General features: G+C 50.1%; 1 protein-coding gene across 3 annotated transcripts; it reads right to left on the bottom strand.

Moving 5' to 3' along the window:
- Window positions 1–4,393: 4,393 nt before the first annotated feature.
- Window positions 4,394–12,719, bottom strand: Trim80 (tripartite motif protein 80). Of its 3 annotated transcripts, none has more exons than XM_039087797.1 (8): window positions 12,606–12,719; window positions 12,460–12,503; window positions 11,525–12,189; window positions 7,602–7,697; window positions 7,175–7,408; window positions 6,169–6,334; window positions 5,927–5,989; window positions 4,394–5,003 (listed from the first exon to the last, which is right to left on the bottom strand). In XM_039087797.1, exons 1-8 carry the CDS (start codon window positions 12,713–12,715, stop codon window positions 4,450–4,452), a joined length of 1,932 nt encoding a protein of 643 aa, XP_038943725.1. In that variant the 5' UTR covers window positions 12,716–12,719; the 3' UTR covers window positions 4,394–4,449. The 3 variants fall into 3 exon arrangements, with proteins under 3 accessions (XP_038943725.1, XP_038943726.1, NP_001395539.1); XM_039087798.1 differs by having other exon boundaries at window positions 7,617–7,697; NM_001408610.1 differs by having other exon boundaries at window positions 6,169–6,331; window positions 12,606–12,672.
- Between the last annotated feature and the right edge of the window lie 7,450 nt (window positions 12,720–20,169).

The raw sequence follows: 20,169 nt of genomic DNA, 5'->3' as shown, positions 1-20,169 counted from the left end.
GAATCTCTGGAGCAAACTGAGCAGTAATCTGATGTCTGTGACACCTCCAGCTGTGTGGCTTGCTGTGGGAGACAGAAGCATCACGGGCCTCATCCTCCAAGCAGGAAGAGTCCCATAGCCACAAATAAGATGTGAAGAGGTGACTTTTAGAAACACCTGGCAGGAAGCCAGAAGCCCTTTAACTGGTGGCCTTGTGCTCCTGGCAGGTTATTACTGAGCCACTAAACAGGCTCCTGTAACACTTTGTTCGGAGTTATGGTTACAGCACAGTTGGCATGCTGTCCGGCTCCTAACCTGGCTTCTACGAACTGAAGAAAAGTCCCTCTGTAACCTCCAGACCTGCAACACCTCCGAATGGGGTGAGGTGACGAGACCTGCCTGGGGCTCAAAACTTGAGAAGTCAGCTGAGTGGGGTGGCACACACCTTTAACCCATGTATTGGAAAGGCGGAAGTAGGAAGATCTCTGAGTTCAAAACCAGCCTGGTCTCCATAGCCAACTTCAGGTTAGCCTGGGCTACACAGTGAGACCCCATCTCAAAACAAAGACAAAAAAATCTTAAGAAAAGGAGAAAGGGGCTGGAGAGATGGCTCAGTGGTTAAGAGCACTGACTGCTCTTCCAGAGGTCCTGAGTTCAATTCCCAGCACCCACATGGTGGCTCACAACCATCTGTGATGGGATCCGATGCCCTCTTCTGGTGTGTCTGAAGACAGCTACAGTGTACTCACATATAATAAAAAATCTTTTTTTTTTTAAAGGCAAAGAGCTCAAGTATTCAGGTAAAAGTTTAACAAAATATCTCTAGAGACTATATCCAATGAACTATGACCCATGGTGTAATTTACCTAGTTCTGGGAATACAATTTTCTTGGCCTCAGGGCTGAGATTAGAGTAAGAGGGAGACAGGGATGGAAACATTGTAGTGGGTTTGCTCTTTAGTTACTATTTTGATAGTCTGACTGTGCTGGGGTTGGCATCAATGTTGGTGAGTGTTACCATAAAGTATTATGCAGCTTGGTGACTGAGTCAATGTCTCTTCTTGTCTCCTGGTTAGTGTGCCTTACTCAAAGGGAGTTTCCACTTCCTGACCTCGGAAGCCCCGTGAGTCTAGATTCCTCAGCAGATATATATGCTGTCCCAATGTCTGCTGTTTTGTAGATGCGGAGGACTGAGAAGGATATCTCCCACACCACCTGCTGATGGGCATAGCCCGAAGGTTCTTCAGGCTCAGGGAAGGTGGGAATGCAAACGTCTCAGGTTGTCAGGTTTGACTGGCCAGTGTCTTACCAGTGAAGCCATCTCTCTGGGCCCAGGCTTTATTTTTTTCTTTGTTGTATTTTTAGCGTTTGGTTTTTCCAGACGGTTTCTCTGTATAGCTCTAGCTGTCCTGGAACTTGCTCTGTAGACTAGGCTGGCCTCGAACCCATAGACCCATTGGCCTCTGCTTCCTCAGTGCTGAGATTTAAAGTGTACACCACCCAGCCTAGCTTTTTTTTTTTTTTTTAAGATTTATTTATTTATTATATATAAGTACACAGTAGGTGTCCTCAGAGACACCAGAAGAGGGCATCAGATCTCATTACAGATGGTTGTGAGCCACCATGTGGTTGCTGGGAATTGAACTCAGGACCTCTGGAAGAGCAGTTGGTGCTCTTAACCACTGAGCCATCTCTCCAGCCCTTTTTTTTTTTTAAAAGATTTATTCATTTATTATATATATGTACACTGTAGCTGTCTTCAGATACACCAGAAGAGGGCATCAGATTTCTTTACAGATGGTTGTGAGCCACCATGTGGTTGTTGGGAATTGAACTCGGGACCTCTGGAAGAGTAGTCAGGTGCTCTTAACCGCTAAGCCATCTCTCCAGCCCTAGCTTTGTTTTTTTAGTGTTACAAGTTTGGCTAGAGTCAAGAAGGGTCAAAAGATGCTAGTGGCAGCTCCCATAGGTGGAAAAGGGGAGAGAATTGGAACCAGAAGGCCAGAGTCTGGAACCTTTCATCCCTCCCTCCATCAGAGGGGGCTATTTGGGATGCCCTGGGAGACGTCCTTCCTAGTCTCTGCTGCACTTTTCCTGCGGGAAATCTGGGAGAGGGCTTTCCAGAGTGAGTTCCCACGCTGGTCCCTCACCTGGAGTGAGAACAGGCTTGGAGCGGGGACATGATCATCCTAGAGCACTTGCTGACGTCATCACTTCAGGTCCTTTTCTATGACACATGGTTAAATTGACTCACGTATTTGTACTTACCTACTGGATATAGGACAGTAATTCCTGCTCTGTGATTTCTTTTTTCTGTGCTCGGGACCTTGAGAGGGCTAGGAAAATGCCCCACGGCTGAGCCCCACCCCAATCCCGGCACCTGTATGATACTCTCTGAGCAAACAGCAGGAATCCCAAGGTCCAATATTATCCCTAACCCCTGTGACCCTTTCTCCTGTGAAGTGGGTGCTGAGCAGTGGCCAATATTTTACTGGTTTGGGGACACTCCCACCTGTGACACTCCTCAAGAGATCCCAAATAAGGAGCGACTGTTTAAGAAAGCAACACCTTGGGGCTGGGGATTTAGCTCAGTGGTAGAGCGCTTGCCTAGGAAGCGCAAGGCCCTGGGTTCGGCCCCCAGCTCCGAAAAAAAGAACCAAAAAAAAAAAAAAAAAAAAAAAAAAGAAAGCAACATCTTGTGTGGGTGTCCATCGCAGGACACCATGGCTTGTCACACACTATCCTGTATGTCCTGGGGAGCCAGCAGGGTTGGCAAAGCAGTTGGTCAGCTCCCTAGAGGGGAAGACTTTGTTAGCTCATTGTCTGTGTGGGTTGAAATAACCGCCTTTGCTGTCCCTGCCTTCAGCACAGCTGTGACGCTCTAATCCTCCCACACTTGTTTCTTCATTTCTTTTCGTTCCTTGAACTTGCTGTGTCATTGAGGATGACTGAATTTTCCACCGTCTAGAGCCCAGGGACTACAGCATGTGATACCAAGCAAGACCTGTCCCCTCCCCCTTTCTGGACTTATGTAGCCCAGACTTGCCTCTAGAACTTGCAGCCATTTTCCTGCCTCAGCCTCCTGAATGATAGAACTGCAGGGATGATCCTCTACTCCCAGATGGCTCCCTTCCTGTCCCAGATGAATGAGTCAGGTGTGTGTGGGGCATGATCTAGGTCTCAGGAATGAGAAAAGGCTCTCCCCTCAAAGTAGGGAAAGTTTCGTAGCCTTGTCCCCTACAGGAGGAGCAGCCCATGAGAAATAAATGAAGAGCTGTCAGGAGACCCTAGGAAGAAGGGTCACCATTTGGTCACAGCCAGGGTTCACTTCAGGAGATCTTCAAAGTACATCATTGCTCTCCCCACCCGGAAAGGAGTGCCCTCAAGGAGAAAACAGGGTTACTAATTTCTCCAGGAACCAGCAGGGTAGGGGTTGAATTCCCAAGTGCCCTCGTGGTGGGGTACCTCCTAGTCCGGCTGCCAGCTGCCTTGCCCTAGGGGCTTTCTCTCTTGTGACCTTTATCAGTTCATGGATCATTAACTTGGTTGGGGCCCTGCTTTAAACCCACAGGAACTGTGGCCGGCTGAGTCTGGAAATTCAAATACTTTCCCACTGGACGGACAGGCTTGGGGGTGGGCAGGGTTTCAATCCAACGGTCAGGGTCCCTACCAGAGGCCTGGGCCTGGCCATGGATCAAATGGACAAAGCTGATTTCCAGGACCCACACTGGGCAATTATAAAGACCTGGGTGTCCCAGCCACACCTGCTCCCATGAGTGGAGTAGGCAGAAAAATCACTCAAATAAACCATACAGACGAGGATAGGGGGTGTAGGTTACCCATCCGCTATCCATAGCCTTCTACACTGTAAAACATTGAGGTCGACACTTTACTGAGGTCAGCTGTTCTGTCCATCACCTCTTACTAACCTTGACCTCAGCCCATCAGTCTTGGATCTAAGGCAGCGCTGGGTTCCTCCGCCCCAAATTTCCAGTCCCCAGGTCCCTAGTCGGCCAACCCTCCTGTCTCTATCCTGTGCTATGTCATAGTATGGCAACCTGGAGAGAGAAGTCGGCTTGACTCGAGCCTCTGAAGAGAGTAGGAAGCGTCAGGGATGGGTCTGAGAGTAAAGTTTGTGGATGGGGTGGGGGAAGAGGTGGTGAATATTTAAAGCAAGATGTTGGCCTCTGGAAGACACAGGCTTATCCCATGCCCAGGAGACCTCCAGTGTGGTTCAGAGCCCTTCCAGTGTCATGGAGAAGGTCACGATCAGGAATTTCTAGACAGGTGCCTAGATGAATTCAGACAGGGCTGGGAAGCAGGTGGGCCACCCACATTCATCCTCGGCGCAGGGGACCGCTTTCATCCTCGGCGCAGGGGACCGCGTAGGAAGCCACCCTCTCCGAACTCCTGCCTAGCGGTACGTAGAGTCTAACTTTATTAGCAGCCAGCCTGGGCCGGCGGGCGCTGCCTATGCCTCGGGGTACTGCTTGAGTGTGAGCGAGGCTCCGCTGCTGACCATGACCGCGGGGTACAGAGGTTCGAGGAAGGAGGTGAGGAAGCGGTAGAGCAGGCTCACGTCGCCCGCCACGCCATAGAAGGACAGGCAGCCGGCCCTGAAGTCCAGCGCTACGCCGAGCGTGTGGTGGTAGGAGCCGTGCAGCACCGTCTGCGTGTTGTTATGCCACACGGAGAACTTGAGAGAGTCCCACTCCAGACACCACGAATAGGGGTTGCGGCCCAGCAGGTAGACGATGTTGCGACGGTGGCGACCGCTCATCGAAGGGTTGCGACGGTAGGTGACTCCCAGGCACATCCACGAGTCGGACACCTCGGTCTCCCAGTAGTGACAGCCTTCCGACAGGCCTGGGCAGCACAGAACCTGGGGCCACTGCTTGAAGCCCGGTAAAGGGCTGGTGGTCGAGGGCTCCAGAAGGATGCCCAAGTTCAACACCGAGTGCGTTTCCTTGAACAAGAACAGCTCTTCGCTGGCCATGGAGGAGTCAAAGTTCAGGTTGCAGTAATCTGGGGTTGGGGATGGAGGCGTAAGGGAGCCAGCGTCACTGCTCTAGGAGCAGTGACGCTGGCTAAGAGCAGATTTATTTTTGCAAAGATGTTTGCAAAGATTTCACTGGATGCTTCTACCCCAAGTTCTTAGAAGAGGCACCCTCTCTGTGTACTGGTTTGTTGTCACTGACTACTTTTGTTGAGCCCAGGATAGCCCAGGCTGACTTTGAATTTATGGCAGCCATTCTATCTCAGCCTCCCAACAGCTAGATTACCACACCTGACTTTATCTACTTCTTAAAATAGCCCAGCCCTGGTAGGGCCGCATGGGACAGCCTGAAGTAAGTCCCTGTACGATGTTAGACTTTTCTGGAGGGGCTGGGGAGCAGGGGTCCCCCTCCTCCTTCCCACCAGATCCTAACATAATCACCTTTCTTATTTGTTCAAGACAACTGGAATGAGACTTGGGGAGAGTGAGGGGTTCCTGGCTGAGGTGAACCAGAGATCAAAAATGTTCCATATCTGACCCTCAATATCTCAGAAACCTTGGGATTTGGACCTGGAGCCAAGGCCAGGGAGAGGGACATCAAATAAACAGAAGCTTGGAGTCTGAGGAATAAATAAAACCTACTCTGGTTGATTTGGCTAACCCTCGGGAAGTTGGCAGCCATCCAGATAAGGGCAGACGCTGTGACACCCAGGGTCCAGAGGGCCACAGAAGAACCACCTCTGAAGTAGGAAGGGACGGGGGCTCTCCCTCTTCCTAACAGGGCCTGGGACCCAGGCTAAGTCTCTCTGAGGGCCCCAGTCTGCAGTGAAAGACCAGGAAAGGAAACAGGAAGTGCCCTGGGGACCTGAATGCAGGTGAGGCAGGAAGTCTAGACACCTAGGAGTTCTCCCTCCTCTCCTTCCCCAGGCTGGCCTCTGGATTGAGAACTCACTCTGGAGTAGTGTCTTTCTGTCCACAGTTGCTGGCAGCACCTCATAGGAGTTCATCCTGATGCCTGGGGGAGATGGACAAGCTTTGTTGAGGACTGTCTTACAGCCCAGCCTCCTTCTAGACAGAGGCTTGGCCCATCCCGGAGCCCATGTGATCTGGGAAGGCAGGCAGGGCACCACAACCACTGGAGGTGAGGAGGTGCCCCTCCCAAGTTACAAGACCCCAGACCCCTCAGAGACTGACCCTTCAAGAGCAGCTGGTTGATGAAGTTAAGACCTATGTCCATCAGCCTGATGCGGAGCTGGGCCAGGGTCTCTGGCAGCTGGAGGAAGCTCTGTGTCTCCTCACAGTTGGTGCCTAGTAAGGGTTCCACGCAGGCAGGGAAGTGCTTCAGTGTGGGGAACTCCTGCTAGGCAGAGATGGGCAGCTAGTACCCCATTAGCCAGGGCTCAGGCACCTGCCAGGGGCACCCACCTCCATGGGCAAGGGGAAGGAAAAGTTCCATTTTCAAATGTTTGGATAGCTTAGGTTAGGCTTTCAGTGGTAGGTAGTCTGGTTGCTGTAGAAAACAGGAGGGTTTGAGTGGAGCGTTTAGTCGCTCGGAAAGATCATTGCTAAGTTCATCCTGTTGCCCAGAGAGGGACAAGGTAAGCAAAGATCTTTGAAATCTGTCCAGTGGTATGAGAACAATCGAAAGGAGGTCAGTGGTAGGAGGTCCCAAACATAAGGGTTGGCGCCTGGGCATAGAGAAAGTCACTGCCACTTTCTGGTCAGCCACTGTGCCTAGCACTTCCCCATCTCAACCTTGGCTTCCCACCCCCACCCTTCAGTGGCACCAGGAGCACGGCTGAAGAGGGATATGGCTTTTGATAGAGGCTGACTTTGCCTCACTCCTGCCTGTGGTTTGCGGGGAGATTGAATTCTGAACTCAGAACCCTGGGGCACTGCCCCATCCTTTCCTGAGGAAAATGAAGGGATATAGCTGATCTCTGCAGGCAGTGCGATAAAAGCAGAGGGTGCTGGTGGGAGTTTTAAGATGCTGACCTGGGGCTCTCAGTCAGACAGGGCCTGGAACATCTCTTTCTCTTTAGAGAAACAGGGCTTGGGGGCTGGGGATTTAGCTCAGTGGTAGAGCGCTTACCTAGGAAGCGCAAGGCCCTGGGTTCGGTCCCCAGCTCCGAAAAAAAAAAAAAAAGAACCAAAAGAAAAAGAGAAACAGGGCTTGGTCTGGGGAAGGGGGATGTCTTGCCTGTAGAAACTGCTCATCGCTCTTGTTGGCCAGCAGGCCGTGGAGCCAGACGCTGTCCCCCTCCAACTTCAGGAGCCGGCTGTGGCTTTGTTGCATGGAGTTACCCAGCATTCCCAGGGCAACTGTCTCCTCATTCTCCACAAAATCCAAGACCTTCATCTGCAGCTGTTTAACCTCATGGAGGATCTCTGAGAAGCAGGTGTTCACCTCTTCTCGCATCGTCTGAATCAGTTTCTGAGGTAGACGTGAAGGGAGGTATCCCTGAACCCCACTCCTGTACCCCACTGTGCTTAGACACCTCAAGCATCCTGTCTCTGTCCACTCTTCTCCCTCCCCATAATCCTCTGTACTTCTAGGAGGTCCTAGGGGCCCCGGGGAAGATGCTGGGGTAGCCTGGGTTGGGGTGGTGTTAGCTCGCTCGCCTTACCGAGAGGAAACTCACTCGTCCCTGGTGTTTCTGGCTGTCCGAGGCAATGATTAGCATTTGATTCTCCACATTGGCCTGAATCTTCCGAACTTCCACCTGGAAGGAGAGGGGCAGAACCTAAGCGCCCTGATTCAGAGAGTGGGGCTTGGAGAGACCTGACTGCCAACTAGAAGAGATGCATTCACAGACCTTCGTGAACCCACGGTAGACGAGCAGGCATGTTTTTTTTTTTTTTTTTTCTTTTTTGAGACAGTACTTGTAGACCAGGCTGGCCTCTAACTCAGAGATCTGCCTGCCTCTGCCTCTGCCTCCTGAGTGCTGGGTTTAAAGGCGTGTGCCTTAAGGCCTGGTTGGTTTTTGTTTTTATCATTGCCTGAGATTGTAGCTCCTCCTTCCCGGGGATCAGTTTCGTTGTTCTTCATAGTGATGACCACAGGGTTTTAGGACACAGGAGCTGGGAAGGGATCCATGGTTTGAGCTAGGTAGGAAGTGGTGGTACAGTTGCGCTTTTTCTAAGCTCCTTGTCTTGCGGGTCTGATCGGATCAGTATGTTAGGATAGCAAGGTTATCGAATGTGCTTGGTGAAATATAAGGAGCTTACCCAGTCGGTCGTGGCACACGCCTCTATCCCAGCACTCAGGAGGCAGAGGCAAGTAGATCTCTGTGAGTTCGAGGCTAGCCTGGTCTACAGGGTGAGTTTCTACACGGAAAATCCCCGTCTCAAAAACCAAACCAAAACCAATATATTCGAGGATCTCACTTCTGAAAGCAATACAAATATATTAAAATTTGAAAGTAGAAGGAACAACCGGGTACTGGGGACGTGTAGGTAGGATCCAGAAGCTCAAGGTCATCCTTGATTTCATGGGGAGTTCAAGACCAGACTGGTCTACTGGGGACCTTGCCTGGGGTGGAGGCAGGACTCAGGAGAGGAAGTTAGCCAACTTAGGCTGCAGTGTGTGTGTGTGTGTGTGTGTATGTGTTGTGTACATACATACACTGTGTTCATATGTGTGTCATGTGTGTCTACATGTATGTGGGGGTACATGTGTGTGACTGCATGTATATGTTGAAGCCAGAGGACAGTAGCTGTTTTCCTCAATCACTTGCTGTCATGTTTTCTTTTTGGAAAAAAAAAAAAAAAAAAAAAAGCCAGGCGTGTGGGACCTTTGATCTCAGTATGGGAGGCAGAGACGAACTCCTGTGTTCTGTGGCCAGCCTGGTCTATAGAGGGAGTGCCAGGACAGCCAAGGCTACAAAGAGAGCCAGGGCTATGCAGAGAAACCTTGTCTTGAAAATGTGTGTGTGTGTGTGTGTGTGTGTGTGTGTGTGTATAATATATATATATATGTATATTATATATAAAAACTTTGTATGTGTTTTGCCTGTATGTATATATGCCCCACATGAGCACCCAGTTTGGATATACTGGACTGGAGTTACAGAAGGTTGCGGGGCTAGGAACTGAATCCAGGTCCTCTGCAGGCACAGCGTTCTTAACTGCTGAGCCATCTCTCCAGCTCTCCCTTCCTTACTTTCTGAGTCAGGCTCTCTCACTGAACCCAGAGCTCAACGCTTCAGCTAGACCAGCGGGGCAGCGAGCCCGAGAGATCCCCTCGGCTGTGCCTCTGCAGTGCCAGGTTAATTCCAGTGTGCACCACCGTGCCTGGCTTTTTTCTTTTTTCTTTTTTTTTAACTTGGCGGGTGGAACTCAGGTTCTCATGTCATAAAAGCAAACACTTTACTTATTGGGTTATCTCCCCAACCTTTTTATTTTTTGTGGGAGGAGGAGTGGCAGTTTATTTTATGTAGTCCAGGCTGACCTTGAACTTGGGGTCCTCTTGCCTAAGCCGTTTGCTGCTAATGCTTCAGGCATGAGCCACTATGCCCAGTTTTGGTTTTGTTCTGTTTTATTGTCTTTGTTTTTTATGTGCATGGGTATCTTTGCCTAGAGGTAATGTCTGCGTGCCCTGCGTGCGTGCCGGTAGAGGCCAAAAAGAGTACTGAATCCCCTGAGGCTAGAGTTCTGAATTACCATGTGGGTGTTGAGAATTGAACCCAGGTCTCTCTCTCTCTTTTTTTTTTTCTTTCTTTCTTTTTTTTTTTTTTTTTCTGGAGCTGGGGACTGAACCCAGGGCCTTGCGCTTGCTAGGCAAGCACTCTACCACTGAGCTAAATCCCCAACCCCTTGAACCCAGGTCTCTTAACCACTGAGCCTTTCTCCAGGCCCTTGTCCTGTTTCTGAAATGACTTTCCGGTATGTAGTCTCATGGCTTGAAACTAGCTATGTAGACCAGGCTAAGCTTGAACCCAAAGCCATCTTCCTGCTTCAGCCTCCCAAAGGTTGGAAACAGATTCACTACAGGGGCATGTGCATTGTGTTTAAGTCTCGGTAGCCTGGAAGTGCTTTTTAAAAATGCTTCTTTTTGTTTTCATAATAACCTGTTCTTATACAGCCTGTTAAGGCTAATTTCTCAAAAGCCTGTTGTAGAGCACCCCCCACCGCCTTCCTCTGAGGACGGTCACACAAGTACATGGCTTCCTGGGAGTGACGCTTAAAGAAAGGTTGTGGGGACCTCCGTTCCTGTAGCGAACTAGTGTTTTATGGGAATGGATGTTTTGCTCGCTCCCATGGAACTGGAGTTACAGTTGTGAGCTACCATGTGGGTGGTGGGGGTCGAACCCAGGCCCTCCAGAAACAGAGCCAGTGTTCCTAGCTGCTGAGCTGTCTCTCCAGCTGCTGTCTCTAGTGGCTTCTTGGGAGGAGTAAGGCGCAGGCGCATCTTGCACAGGTGTTTTCTGGGTGCATCACTAAGGGAGACTTGTAAACAACCTTTCCTACCCCATAACCAAGTGTCATTCACTGCCGATAGAGACTTCTGACGAGCCTTCCTCACTAACCAACCATTGCCTTCTCATGCCATAACATAGCCTATCATGTTAGCAGTTGCCTACCCTTCAAAAATTATTATTGTAGGGGCACGTGTGAGTACCAAGGCTCACATATGGGTGGCAATAGACAACTTTAAAGGTTTTATTTAGTTATTATGTATGTATTTACATTGTCGCTATCATCAGCCACACCAGAAGAGGGCATCAGATCCCATTGCAGATGGTTGTGAGCCACCATGTGGGTGCTGGGATTTGAACTCAGGACCTCTGGAAGGGCAGTCAATGTTCTTAACTACTGAGCCATCTCTCCAGCCCCAGTCAATAGATAACTTTAAGAAGTTGGTTTTCTGGGTTCGGTCCCCAGCTCCGAAAAAAAAAAGAACCAAAAAAAAAAAAAAAAAAAAAAAAAAGAAGTTGGTTTTCCCTCTCTCTCTCTGTGTATGTGTATATATATATATATATACACACACACACACACATACATTCTCTGTGTGTATATATATACACACACACATACATATATATATATACATACATATGTATATATATATAATTTTTTTTTTACTTTTTTTTTTTTTTCGGAGCTGGGGACCGAACCCAGGGCCTTGCGCTTCCTAGGCAAGCGCTCTACCACTGAGCTAAATCCCCAACCCCTATATAATTTATTTTGAGACAGTCTCACATGCAGCACTGACCATCCTGAAACTCACTGTATAGATCAGGTGTTCAAACTCCGCTTCTCACATGCTGGGCTTAAAGGTGCACCTTACCACTCCCCACTCTCCTTCCACTTAAATGTAGATACTTGAAGGGTGAAACTTAGGGTAGCAAGAACTTTTACTCTACCCATCTCATCGGCCCTGCCTAAGTATCTTTTCAGACAGGTTCCCCTCTTAGACTCCTGCCTTCGTATCTCAAGTATTTGGCGCCGTAAAGCCCGACTTGAACTGTGTTAATTTTCCCCCACAGAAATTGGACAGATCCTCAGAGCCTGGAGCGCGCCCTTTCTGTCTTTCCTCAGCCCTCCTCACCTCCTTGCGGGCCCGTTCATCCTCCAGCGGGGTTGTGTCGTGGTTCTGGTGCTCCTCCAGGAGGCAGGCCCCGCACACGCAGCTGCCCTCGGTGCGGCAGTACATCTGCCGGAGCTTGCGATGCTTACGGCACAAGCGGTTCTTGAGGTCCCACACCGGGTCCAACAGCTGGTGTTCCTGGAACAACGGGTCCTCAAAATGGCTGTGCAGATGCTTCTCGCACAAGGAAGCCATGCACTGCAGGCACGACTTGGTTGCCTTCAGCTTCTGAGGAGAGCAAAAGTCACAGGGCACATCTGTGGGGCCAGCCAGGCCCCACAAGGGCCCTGAGGTCTGGCTCTTGGCCAGGGTGAAACAAGCCACCATCTCTCCGAGAATGACGTTCTTGCAGAGGCGGGGCCTGCTCGGAAAGGCCTCTCTGCACTGGGGGCAATAGTAAGTCTCTCCAGTGTCAGCCTGGTGGTCCCAGAAACTCTGAAGGCATGTCATGCAGAAGTTGTGGCCGCAGGCGGTGGTGACCGGGTTGCGGAACACATCCAGGCAAATGGGACAGAGGACTTGGTCTTCCAACAAGTGTTGACTGCTGTTGCTGCTCATCAGGAGCTGGAGTGAGGTTCTGGAGGACTGGGTAGAGAGCTCTGAGGGGGATTTGTCCTGGGTTGGTCCTGAGAAGACAGAGAAAACCCAGGCATGGCAGAGGGCCAGGGCATGACCTCCTTCTGTCATAGGCTCCTTTTACATCATTCTTTTGGAAGCAGCTGTCTCACCATTGGGCACCAGGGCTGTGTCATCAGCCAACCCCTGTGGGGGTGGGCACTGAGAATCATAGTTCCTGGTCCCAGCCTGGGTTGTGGGGAGGATGGTGAAAGGCAGAAGGACAAGACGGTATGGGAGGGGCCACTCCCTTTGGCACCTAGGAGGGAGCCTGAACTTACGTGAGATCTTCTGCATGTCTATGACAGCCAGATACTTCGCTGCCCTGGGCCAAGAAGGAAAAGACCCATGGAGGCTCAAGTACCAGGACCTACCGCAGCCTCCCTCAGCAGCTGCTGGGGGTATCCCCCATCCTCTTGTACCCTACCTGTGGACTGGTGACCGCCGTCTTCTCACCGTTCTCTGTGGCTGCTGTTTCATGGTCTCCCTGTCCAGATGCCCTTTCCTTAAGAATGACCCAAGTTTCGCTGATGTCATAATTCAGGTGCATCCCGCCTGTGATGTCATCAGGACACAGGTGTCCAGACCATGGGGCAGACCACAGTGCTATGAGGTGCCAGTGCACTGTGCTCCTCTGTGCATGGGTCCTCACCTCCAGCGTCTCCATCTCTCCAGGCGGAGTGAGTAGCCGCAAGCACCCAGGGCCTCTTCCAATGGATGTTCATATTTCTGACCAAAGAGGAAAAATGGCCAATGAGCAACAGGAGGATCTGGGCTAACATATGATCCAACCGTCATCCTGGTTGGATCCTACTCCTCTATTCCTTGTCTTCAAAGTTTTATTTATTTTTTTTCTTTTCTTTTTTTCGGAGCTGGGGACCGAACCCAGGGCCTTGCGCTTGCTAAGCAAGCGCTCTACCACTGAGCCAAATCCCCAACCCAGTTTTATTTATTTTTATGTATGCAAGTTCTGCTTGCCTGTTAGTGTCTGTGCATGCAATTCCTGAAGAGGCCAGAAGATGGCGTCAGATGCCCTGGAGCTGGAGTTAACAGATGATTCTGAGGTGCTGTGTGAATGTTAGAACCTGAACCCAGGTCCTTTGCAAAAGCACAGGGTGTTCTTAATTGTTGATCCATCTCTCCAGCATCTCCCTTCCTCTTCCTCCCCATCGTCTCCATGCAGGTATTCAAACCCCAGGGCCTTATACACAGGAGGTAAACCCTGTACCACCGAGTTACATCCCCAGGGTAGCTCTGAGCATGATCTTTCGGGAAATTCTGTCTGTTGCTTTCACTTCGTTTTGAACCCTTAGAAAGAGAAGCCAGGGATTGGGAAGCTGAAGAGAGCCACCATTGCTCTGATTTAGTGGCTTGCGTCTTATTTCCCTGACCTCCTGAACCCCACAGGAAAAACCTAAAGTTTCAGACTGTCAAGTCGATGTGCTTCAAAAAACTACCCCGACTCCTCTCGTTGATCAGTAGTGGGGAACAGAAGGCAGCCCTTCCTCATCGTGGGGATCCAGAGGGGGCATTTCGGCATCTTTTACTAATTACAGTGTCTGCTTCGAGTTCTTTGTGGAAATCTTGTGTGAGGGCAATGGAGTTCCTTTTCTTTGAGGCTCTGGGCATCCAACCCAGGGCCTACTGTACACTAGAATCCAGCTTTTCACACTCTGGCTCTTGAAAAGTTTCTGGGCTCCTACTGACCAAAAATTAATCCAAAATCGAATGCAGAGTTTTTCCAGGGCGCACTGCGAGGTCCGCACACACCACGTGCAGTTTGCCTGACGCATGGGGCCACACCAGAGAACCACAAACACTGCCTCACATGCCTCGGCTCCGGCTGAAAACTGCTGTATGTTGTGAACTGCGGTGTTTTGACTGTACATATGACGTTGTGCTCTTATGGGAACGTAATGGTTTAATTACAAAAACACAAACTTTTACTACTGCATTCCTCAGCGTGCATCAAACCAGAATTCCACTAGAGTGTGGCCTTGAGGTCTGAAGCCGTGATCTTGTGTGTGCTGGGCAAGCCCTGGTCAGCTGAGATATCTCCTCAGTGGGTTACTTAAGTTGCCCAGACTTGAACTTGTTGCATATCTAAAGATGGCTTTAATCCATGATCCTTCTACCTTAGCTTCCCAAATTGATGGGATTATAGTACACTAGTCTTGGCCCCAGCTCCCCCAATCCTCTTACCCCATAGTTTGTCTCACTGTGCTATCTGTCTTAGTTCGGCATGGACAAACTTGGCAGCTTTAGGGTTTTTTTTTTTTTTTTTTTTTTTAAAGATTTATTCATGGGGTTGGGGATTTAGCTCAGTGGTAGAGCGCTTGCCTAGGAAGCGCAAGGCCCTGGGTTCAGTCCCCGGCTCCGAAAAAAAGAACAAAAAAAAAAAAAAAGATTTATTCATTTATTATATATAAGTACACTGTAGCTGTCTTCAGACACACCAGAAGAGAGCATCGGATCCCGTTACAGATGGTTGTGAGTCACCATGTGGTTTCTGGGAATTGAACTCAGGACCTCTGGAAGAGCAGTCAGTGCTCTTAACCACTGAGCCATTTCTCCAGCCCTAGGGTGTTTTTTTGTTTGTTTTTGTTGTTGTTTCCCAAGGGGATTAAAAAATTAAAGTGCTTTGATTTTCATGTGTATAAATGTTTTACCTGCATGTATATATGTGTGGTGTGTAGTGTGGTGTGTGGTGTGTGTGTGTGTGTGTTTTGCCTAGGGGGAGCAGAAGGTATCAGATCCCCTGGGACTGGAGTTAAAGCAAATGTGAGCTGCCTTGTCGGCGGGGCTGGGAATCGAACCTGAGTCCCCTGAAAGAGCAGCAAGTGCCCGTAGCTGCTGAGCCATCTCTCTAGCCCCAGCTTTGGGCTTTTGTTGTTCCTTTTGCCTTTTAAAACTCTGCAAGAGGCGGCTGAAGACAGAAGGATCTCAAGTTCCAAGTGAAATTCTGCCAAAGGGGAAAGATCATCACTCGCTACAGATTTCTTAAGTTTTGCTTTTTAGGTGAATTGGGTGTTTTGTCAGCATGGACGCCTGCGCGCCACGTGCCTGTAGAGACCAGAAGTGGAAGTCAGAGTCCACGGAACTAGAATTACAGGTGGTCATGAGGCATCATGTGGGTGCTGGAAGTCAAGCACAGACCTCTGGAGGAGCAGCCAATGCTCTTAGACCCCTTTTAAAAAGCAAAGGCAACAAACAAAAATCAAGGGCTGGAGATATGACTCAGCAGTTAGGGCTGGAGCCATGACTCAGCAGTTAGGGCTGGAGCCATGACTCAGCAGTTAGGACTGGCGCCATGACTCAGCAGTTAGGGCTGGAGCCATGACTCAGCAATTAGGGCTGGAGCCATGACTCAGCAGTTAAGAGCATTAGCTGCTCTTCCAGAGGACCCTAGTTGATTCTCTGTACCCTCACAGCTGAATGGAACTCCAATTCCAGAGGATTTGATTCTTTCTCCTGCTTTCCCTGGCACCAGGCATGCTCAGGGTGCACAGATTACAGGGGTAAAACTCCCTTTCACCTAAAATTACATGTATATCAGTATCTAAGACGTTCTGAGGCTGGAGATTTGGAGGGCATGTTGCTCTTGCAGAGGACCCAGGACTGGTTCCTGGCCCCCAAATCAAGCCACTCACCACTGTCACTCCACCTGCAGGGATTCAGTGACCCTCCCTCCCTCTGATATCCTCATACACGGACACGCACAAGTACACACACACACACACACACACACACACACACACACACACACACACACACCATGGAGCCTTTAATCCCAGTACTCAGGAGGCAGATCCTGGACAGCCTGGGCTACATAAACCCTCAAAATAATTTAATTTAAAAGATTGAAGGGGCTGGAAATGTATGTACAAGTACTTAGTGTGTGTGAGGGTCTAGGTTTCCCATCACTGCAGAAAAAGAAGGGGGAAAAAAAAATCCATGTTAAGGTTTTCAGGAAGCGTCTCTCATACACTGCTATATTGTTCCTATTGCTAGGCTGTAGGAGGCCCCCGTGGCTGGCTGTGTCTAGGTCACAGTCATTGTGTATGGAGCAGAATGCAGGGGAGAAATGGAGAGGCCCATTTGAATCTGAGGACCTGGATTTAATCCTGACACCCACATTAGGCTGCTCACAGCTACCTGCAACTCCAGTCCCAGGGGATTCCAATATCCTCTTCAGTCACTGTGGGCACAGAGCATCACGCGGCGCACAGATATTGTATATGTGTACAAGCCCACACATACAAAGTTAAAAACAAAACAAAAAATACTCTAGCCAAAGGTCAGGGGAACTGGGAGTCTGAGGCACCTTGGTTCAATTAGAGACCAGTAGAAGCCCAAGCCTCCCTCCAGAAGAGGCCTCACATCCTATTCTGCCTCCCTCTGCCTCAGCTATGCTCCCCGATGATCTCAACCCACAGTAGGGCTTTTACCAGTGCCTCTTAACCCGGCACACGTGGGCCTCTCCAGCATCTCTCTCTACAGAGCTAAGCAAAGCTGTGTTAGAATCTGTGGACACCGCTAGAAACCGGGGCTCTAAATACGGGGTGTGCAGTTTCTTTCTCTCAAAATACGGGGAGTTTCTTTCTCTCGGACTGAGAAGCTTTGCAGTTCTTTGCGAGACCAAGTGCCAACGTACACGGCCCCTCCCTGCAACAGCCGCTATTTTCAGAATGGAAGCTGGTCGCTGGTCCTTGATTATCAGCACCTCAGTATCTACTGTCTCCCCACCAGCCCAGCACCCTCTACCGCAGCACTGCCTGTTTAAGTCCCCCACACTGAGAGCCTCAAAGCGCTGCACCGGCAGATGGTTTGCCCTTCCCGCTGGGAGCCGGACGTGGTCTCAGCATAGTGGATGCGCTGAGCAGTTTACTGTTTGTTTTCCGTTCCCGACCACTTCTTCTCCTGTTGCTGCTTCCTCCTTTTTCTTATAGGTTTCTGTCCTCTCAGAATTTCATCCTGGGGAAACCACACACTCATCTCCCTCCACAGCGCCAGTCTGTGTGGTAGGGCTGGTGCCCGGGTTGAGGATTTCAAGCCCTCCTTGCGTGAGAGGCTGATAGTGAACTTCGGCCAGACCCAGAGCGCCTGGTGCGCCCCATATCGCTGTGCAGAGATAGGAGAATTGTACCCACCGTTCCAGGGCCCTTAAATAACCGACTCAGTAATGTTCATAAACCACCACTCTGCTAACCTCCATGATTTGGTTGTGTGACCAGGAATTTGGTGACTGAATATTGAAACAACAGCCCTCCTGCCCCCCGCAGTGCCCGTAACACCCCCCACCCCGACCCCGATTCCTGCTGGGTGCACAGAGGAACCTGGACCTGCCATAGGCAGATGCTGTGTTTGAGGCAGAGCAACAAAGAGGAGAGATCGCTTCTTTGATGGAACCACCATATAACCTTGGTATGGCTATGGTGAATGCTAAGAGAGAAGTTGTGGCCTTTGCCTTTTATGAAGTTAGCAGAACTACTGTCTCAGCTAAATAGCAACCCAAACAATGCCTTAAGAAAGTTCTGTTTGGGGACTGGAGAGGTGACTCACTGGTTAAGAGCACTGACTGCTCTTCCAGAGGTTCCGAGTTCAATGAGATCTGGTGCCCTCTTATGGTGTGTCTGAAGAGAGCAACATAGTACTCAAAAATCTTAAAAGAAGGAAGGGAGGGAGGGAGGGAGGGAGGAAGGAAGCAAGCTCTGTTGGGGGGCTGGTGAGACAGGGAAGGGGTTGGGAGGGGTAGGATGGTGCATCAGGGACGGGGCCTGCAGCCAAGCCTGATGACCTGAGTTTGATCCCTGGAACCTTCATCTTAGAAGGAGAGACCTGACTCTGCAGTCCTGTGACCTCACATGGGTCTCGTGGTCTGAACGCTCTCCCCTAAACAACACTGTCAAATAAAGAAGTAACAATCTTATAATCTCCAAAGATATTTTTTAAGAACGATCAAAGGTAGTTTATTTGTTTGGATTTTTTTTTAGTGACATAGGTCCATGTAGCCAAGGCTGGCCTCAAATCTTCTATGTAGGAGAGACTAGCCTTGGGGTAGGGATTACAGTCATGTGCCCCACTTAGACCTGCTAAAGGACCAGGGTTATAAGGACCATGGGTAAAGGCGGGGTATGCAGACCTGGATCCCACAGATGGCTCATGTGTGCCAGAGCACACACACTTGCACACCCATAAAATACATAAAATGTCAAGGAAAAAGGAGAGTTAAAATGAATTTGATGCGAGAATATTGACTGGATTTTGGCTTAAAGAGTTATCTGTAGGGCTGGAGAGATGGCCTGGTGGTTAGAGCACTGGATGCTTTTCCATAGGACCCAGGTTTAATTTCTAGCTCCTTTATGGTAGCTCACAACTGCCTGTAACCCCAGCTCCAGGGAATCTGATGCTCTCTTCTCATCTCTGTGAATACCAGACACGTGGTGGGGAGATATACACGTAGTTAAAACGCTCGTAAATAAAAACGAAATACTTTTAAAAGCACCCAAATGTTTAGACAACGGGGGAAATTTGAATAAGAAATGGCTATTTAGGTGATATTGTGGGTTTGTTTCTTGAGATGGGGTTTGAGGTGGCCCAGGCTGGCCTCTGACTTACTGTGTAACTGAGAATGATCTGGAGCCAGCAAAGCTCCTGCTTCCATTTCCCAGGTGCTGGCATAACAGGCTTGTGCTACTGTGCCCAGTTTGGTGCTGGTCACTTCTCCTCAGGAACACCTCCCTTGTTCTTCCAGCTCGATCCTCAGCACTCATGGGAGCTGTTCAATTCCAGCGATGAAAGGGAGGAGGGAGAGGGCCCAGCCTGCCTCCACCGGTTCTAACAGTTCCCTAAGGTGCACTCCAGAGCAGGAGAAGTCTGGTTACTGAAAGCAACCAGGTCATTATGAGGTGGCCACCGGAGTTAGCAAAAGCACACAGGGCTGATGGTGTTTGTTTCTTATCTCTATTGACAGAAAGTCGCGCCGTTTCAGACTTTGTTCAGGCACTGAGCAGTCAGTCACGAAGGGCATGGGAGAGTGACTGGCATGGCCCCAGAAGCATGGATGAAGGTGGTTCCCTTTGGCCTTCTTCCCTTAGCATCCCTTATCACTCCCTCACCTTGCTGACAGCCAAGAAATTAACTGAGATGGAGTCACCTGAGAGGGAGCTGGGCCCACTAAGAAGACCAGCTGGAAAGGAGCTGGGACAAAAATGCAGGACACTCCCATTTGACTGTCCTGATCCTGAGAACAGAGGGTGTCATGGAAGTCCCGGGACATCCTCTGCAGTGATCAGCCACTCTCAAGCAAGATTTTCAGAAACAGGGTGTTTCAAGGAAAGCTGTGAGTGCCCTCTGTTGCCTGGAACATGGGACTGTTAAAACCACGCTAGGCAAACCTAAGGAGGCATTTACACTGCCTCCAGGACAAGAGGGACACTCATGCCTGTCGCTGCGTCTAGGCTTGAGGCTCCGTAGTGTTCTTTGTACAGAACCAGCTGGGGCTTTCTGGACTGTTCAGTGAGATCACTTACCAGGTACAGGGCTAATGTCCTAACGTCTCACCCGGACCCCCTAATCCTCCACACTCCTTGTTGAACATGGAGCTAGAGGCACTGGGTCTGTCCAGACTGGGTGTGGCCCCAGAAAAGCAAAGGGATAAGGGGGATGGGATCCCAGGGCGAGTGAACATAAGGCTTCAAATGAATTCACCGCCAACCTGACATCCCTTGTGGGTGGGGCCAAAGGTCCCTTTTCTAAGCTCTATGTGGACAGAGCCGTCCCCCACCGCCTTCAGTTTTCCTTGAACATCCCCACCTTTGCTTTTGTTCCTAAGGGGATGACAGAACAGACGCCCCGGCCCTTTGGAGGCAGGCCGTCCAATATGGTGTAACTGTCACACAGTGATACAGCCCACTGGACAAAACTAGTTGACACGCGCCGTGGGCCTGAACAGGTGCACTTCTACGCTGAGCTCCGGGTGCAGAGAAGAG

Source organism: Rattus norvegicus, chromosome 10, assembly GCF_036323735.1.
Source record: "Rattus norvegicus strain BN/NHsdMcwi chromosome 10, GRCr8, whole genome shotgun sequence".
NCBI classification, from domain to species: domain Eukaryota; kingdom Metazoa; phylum Chordata; class Mammalia; order Rodentia; family Muridae; genus Rattus; species Rattus norvegicus.
Note: the sequence above shows the minus strand (reverse complement) of the source record. Positions and strands in the feature narration are given on the sequence as shown.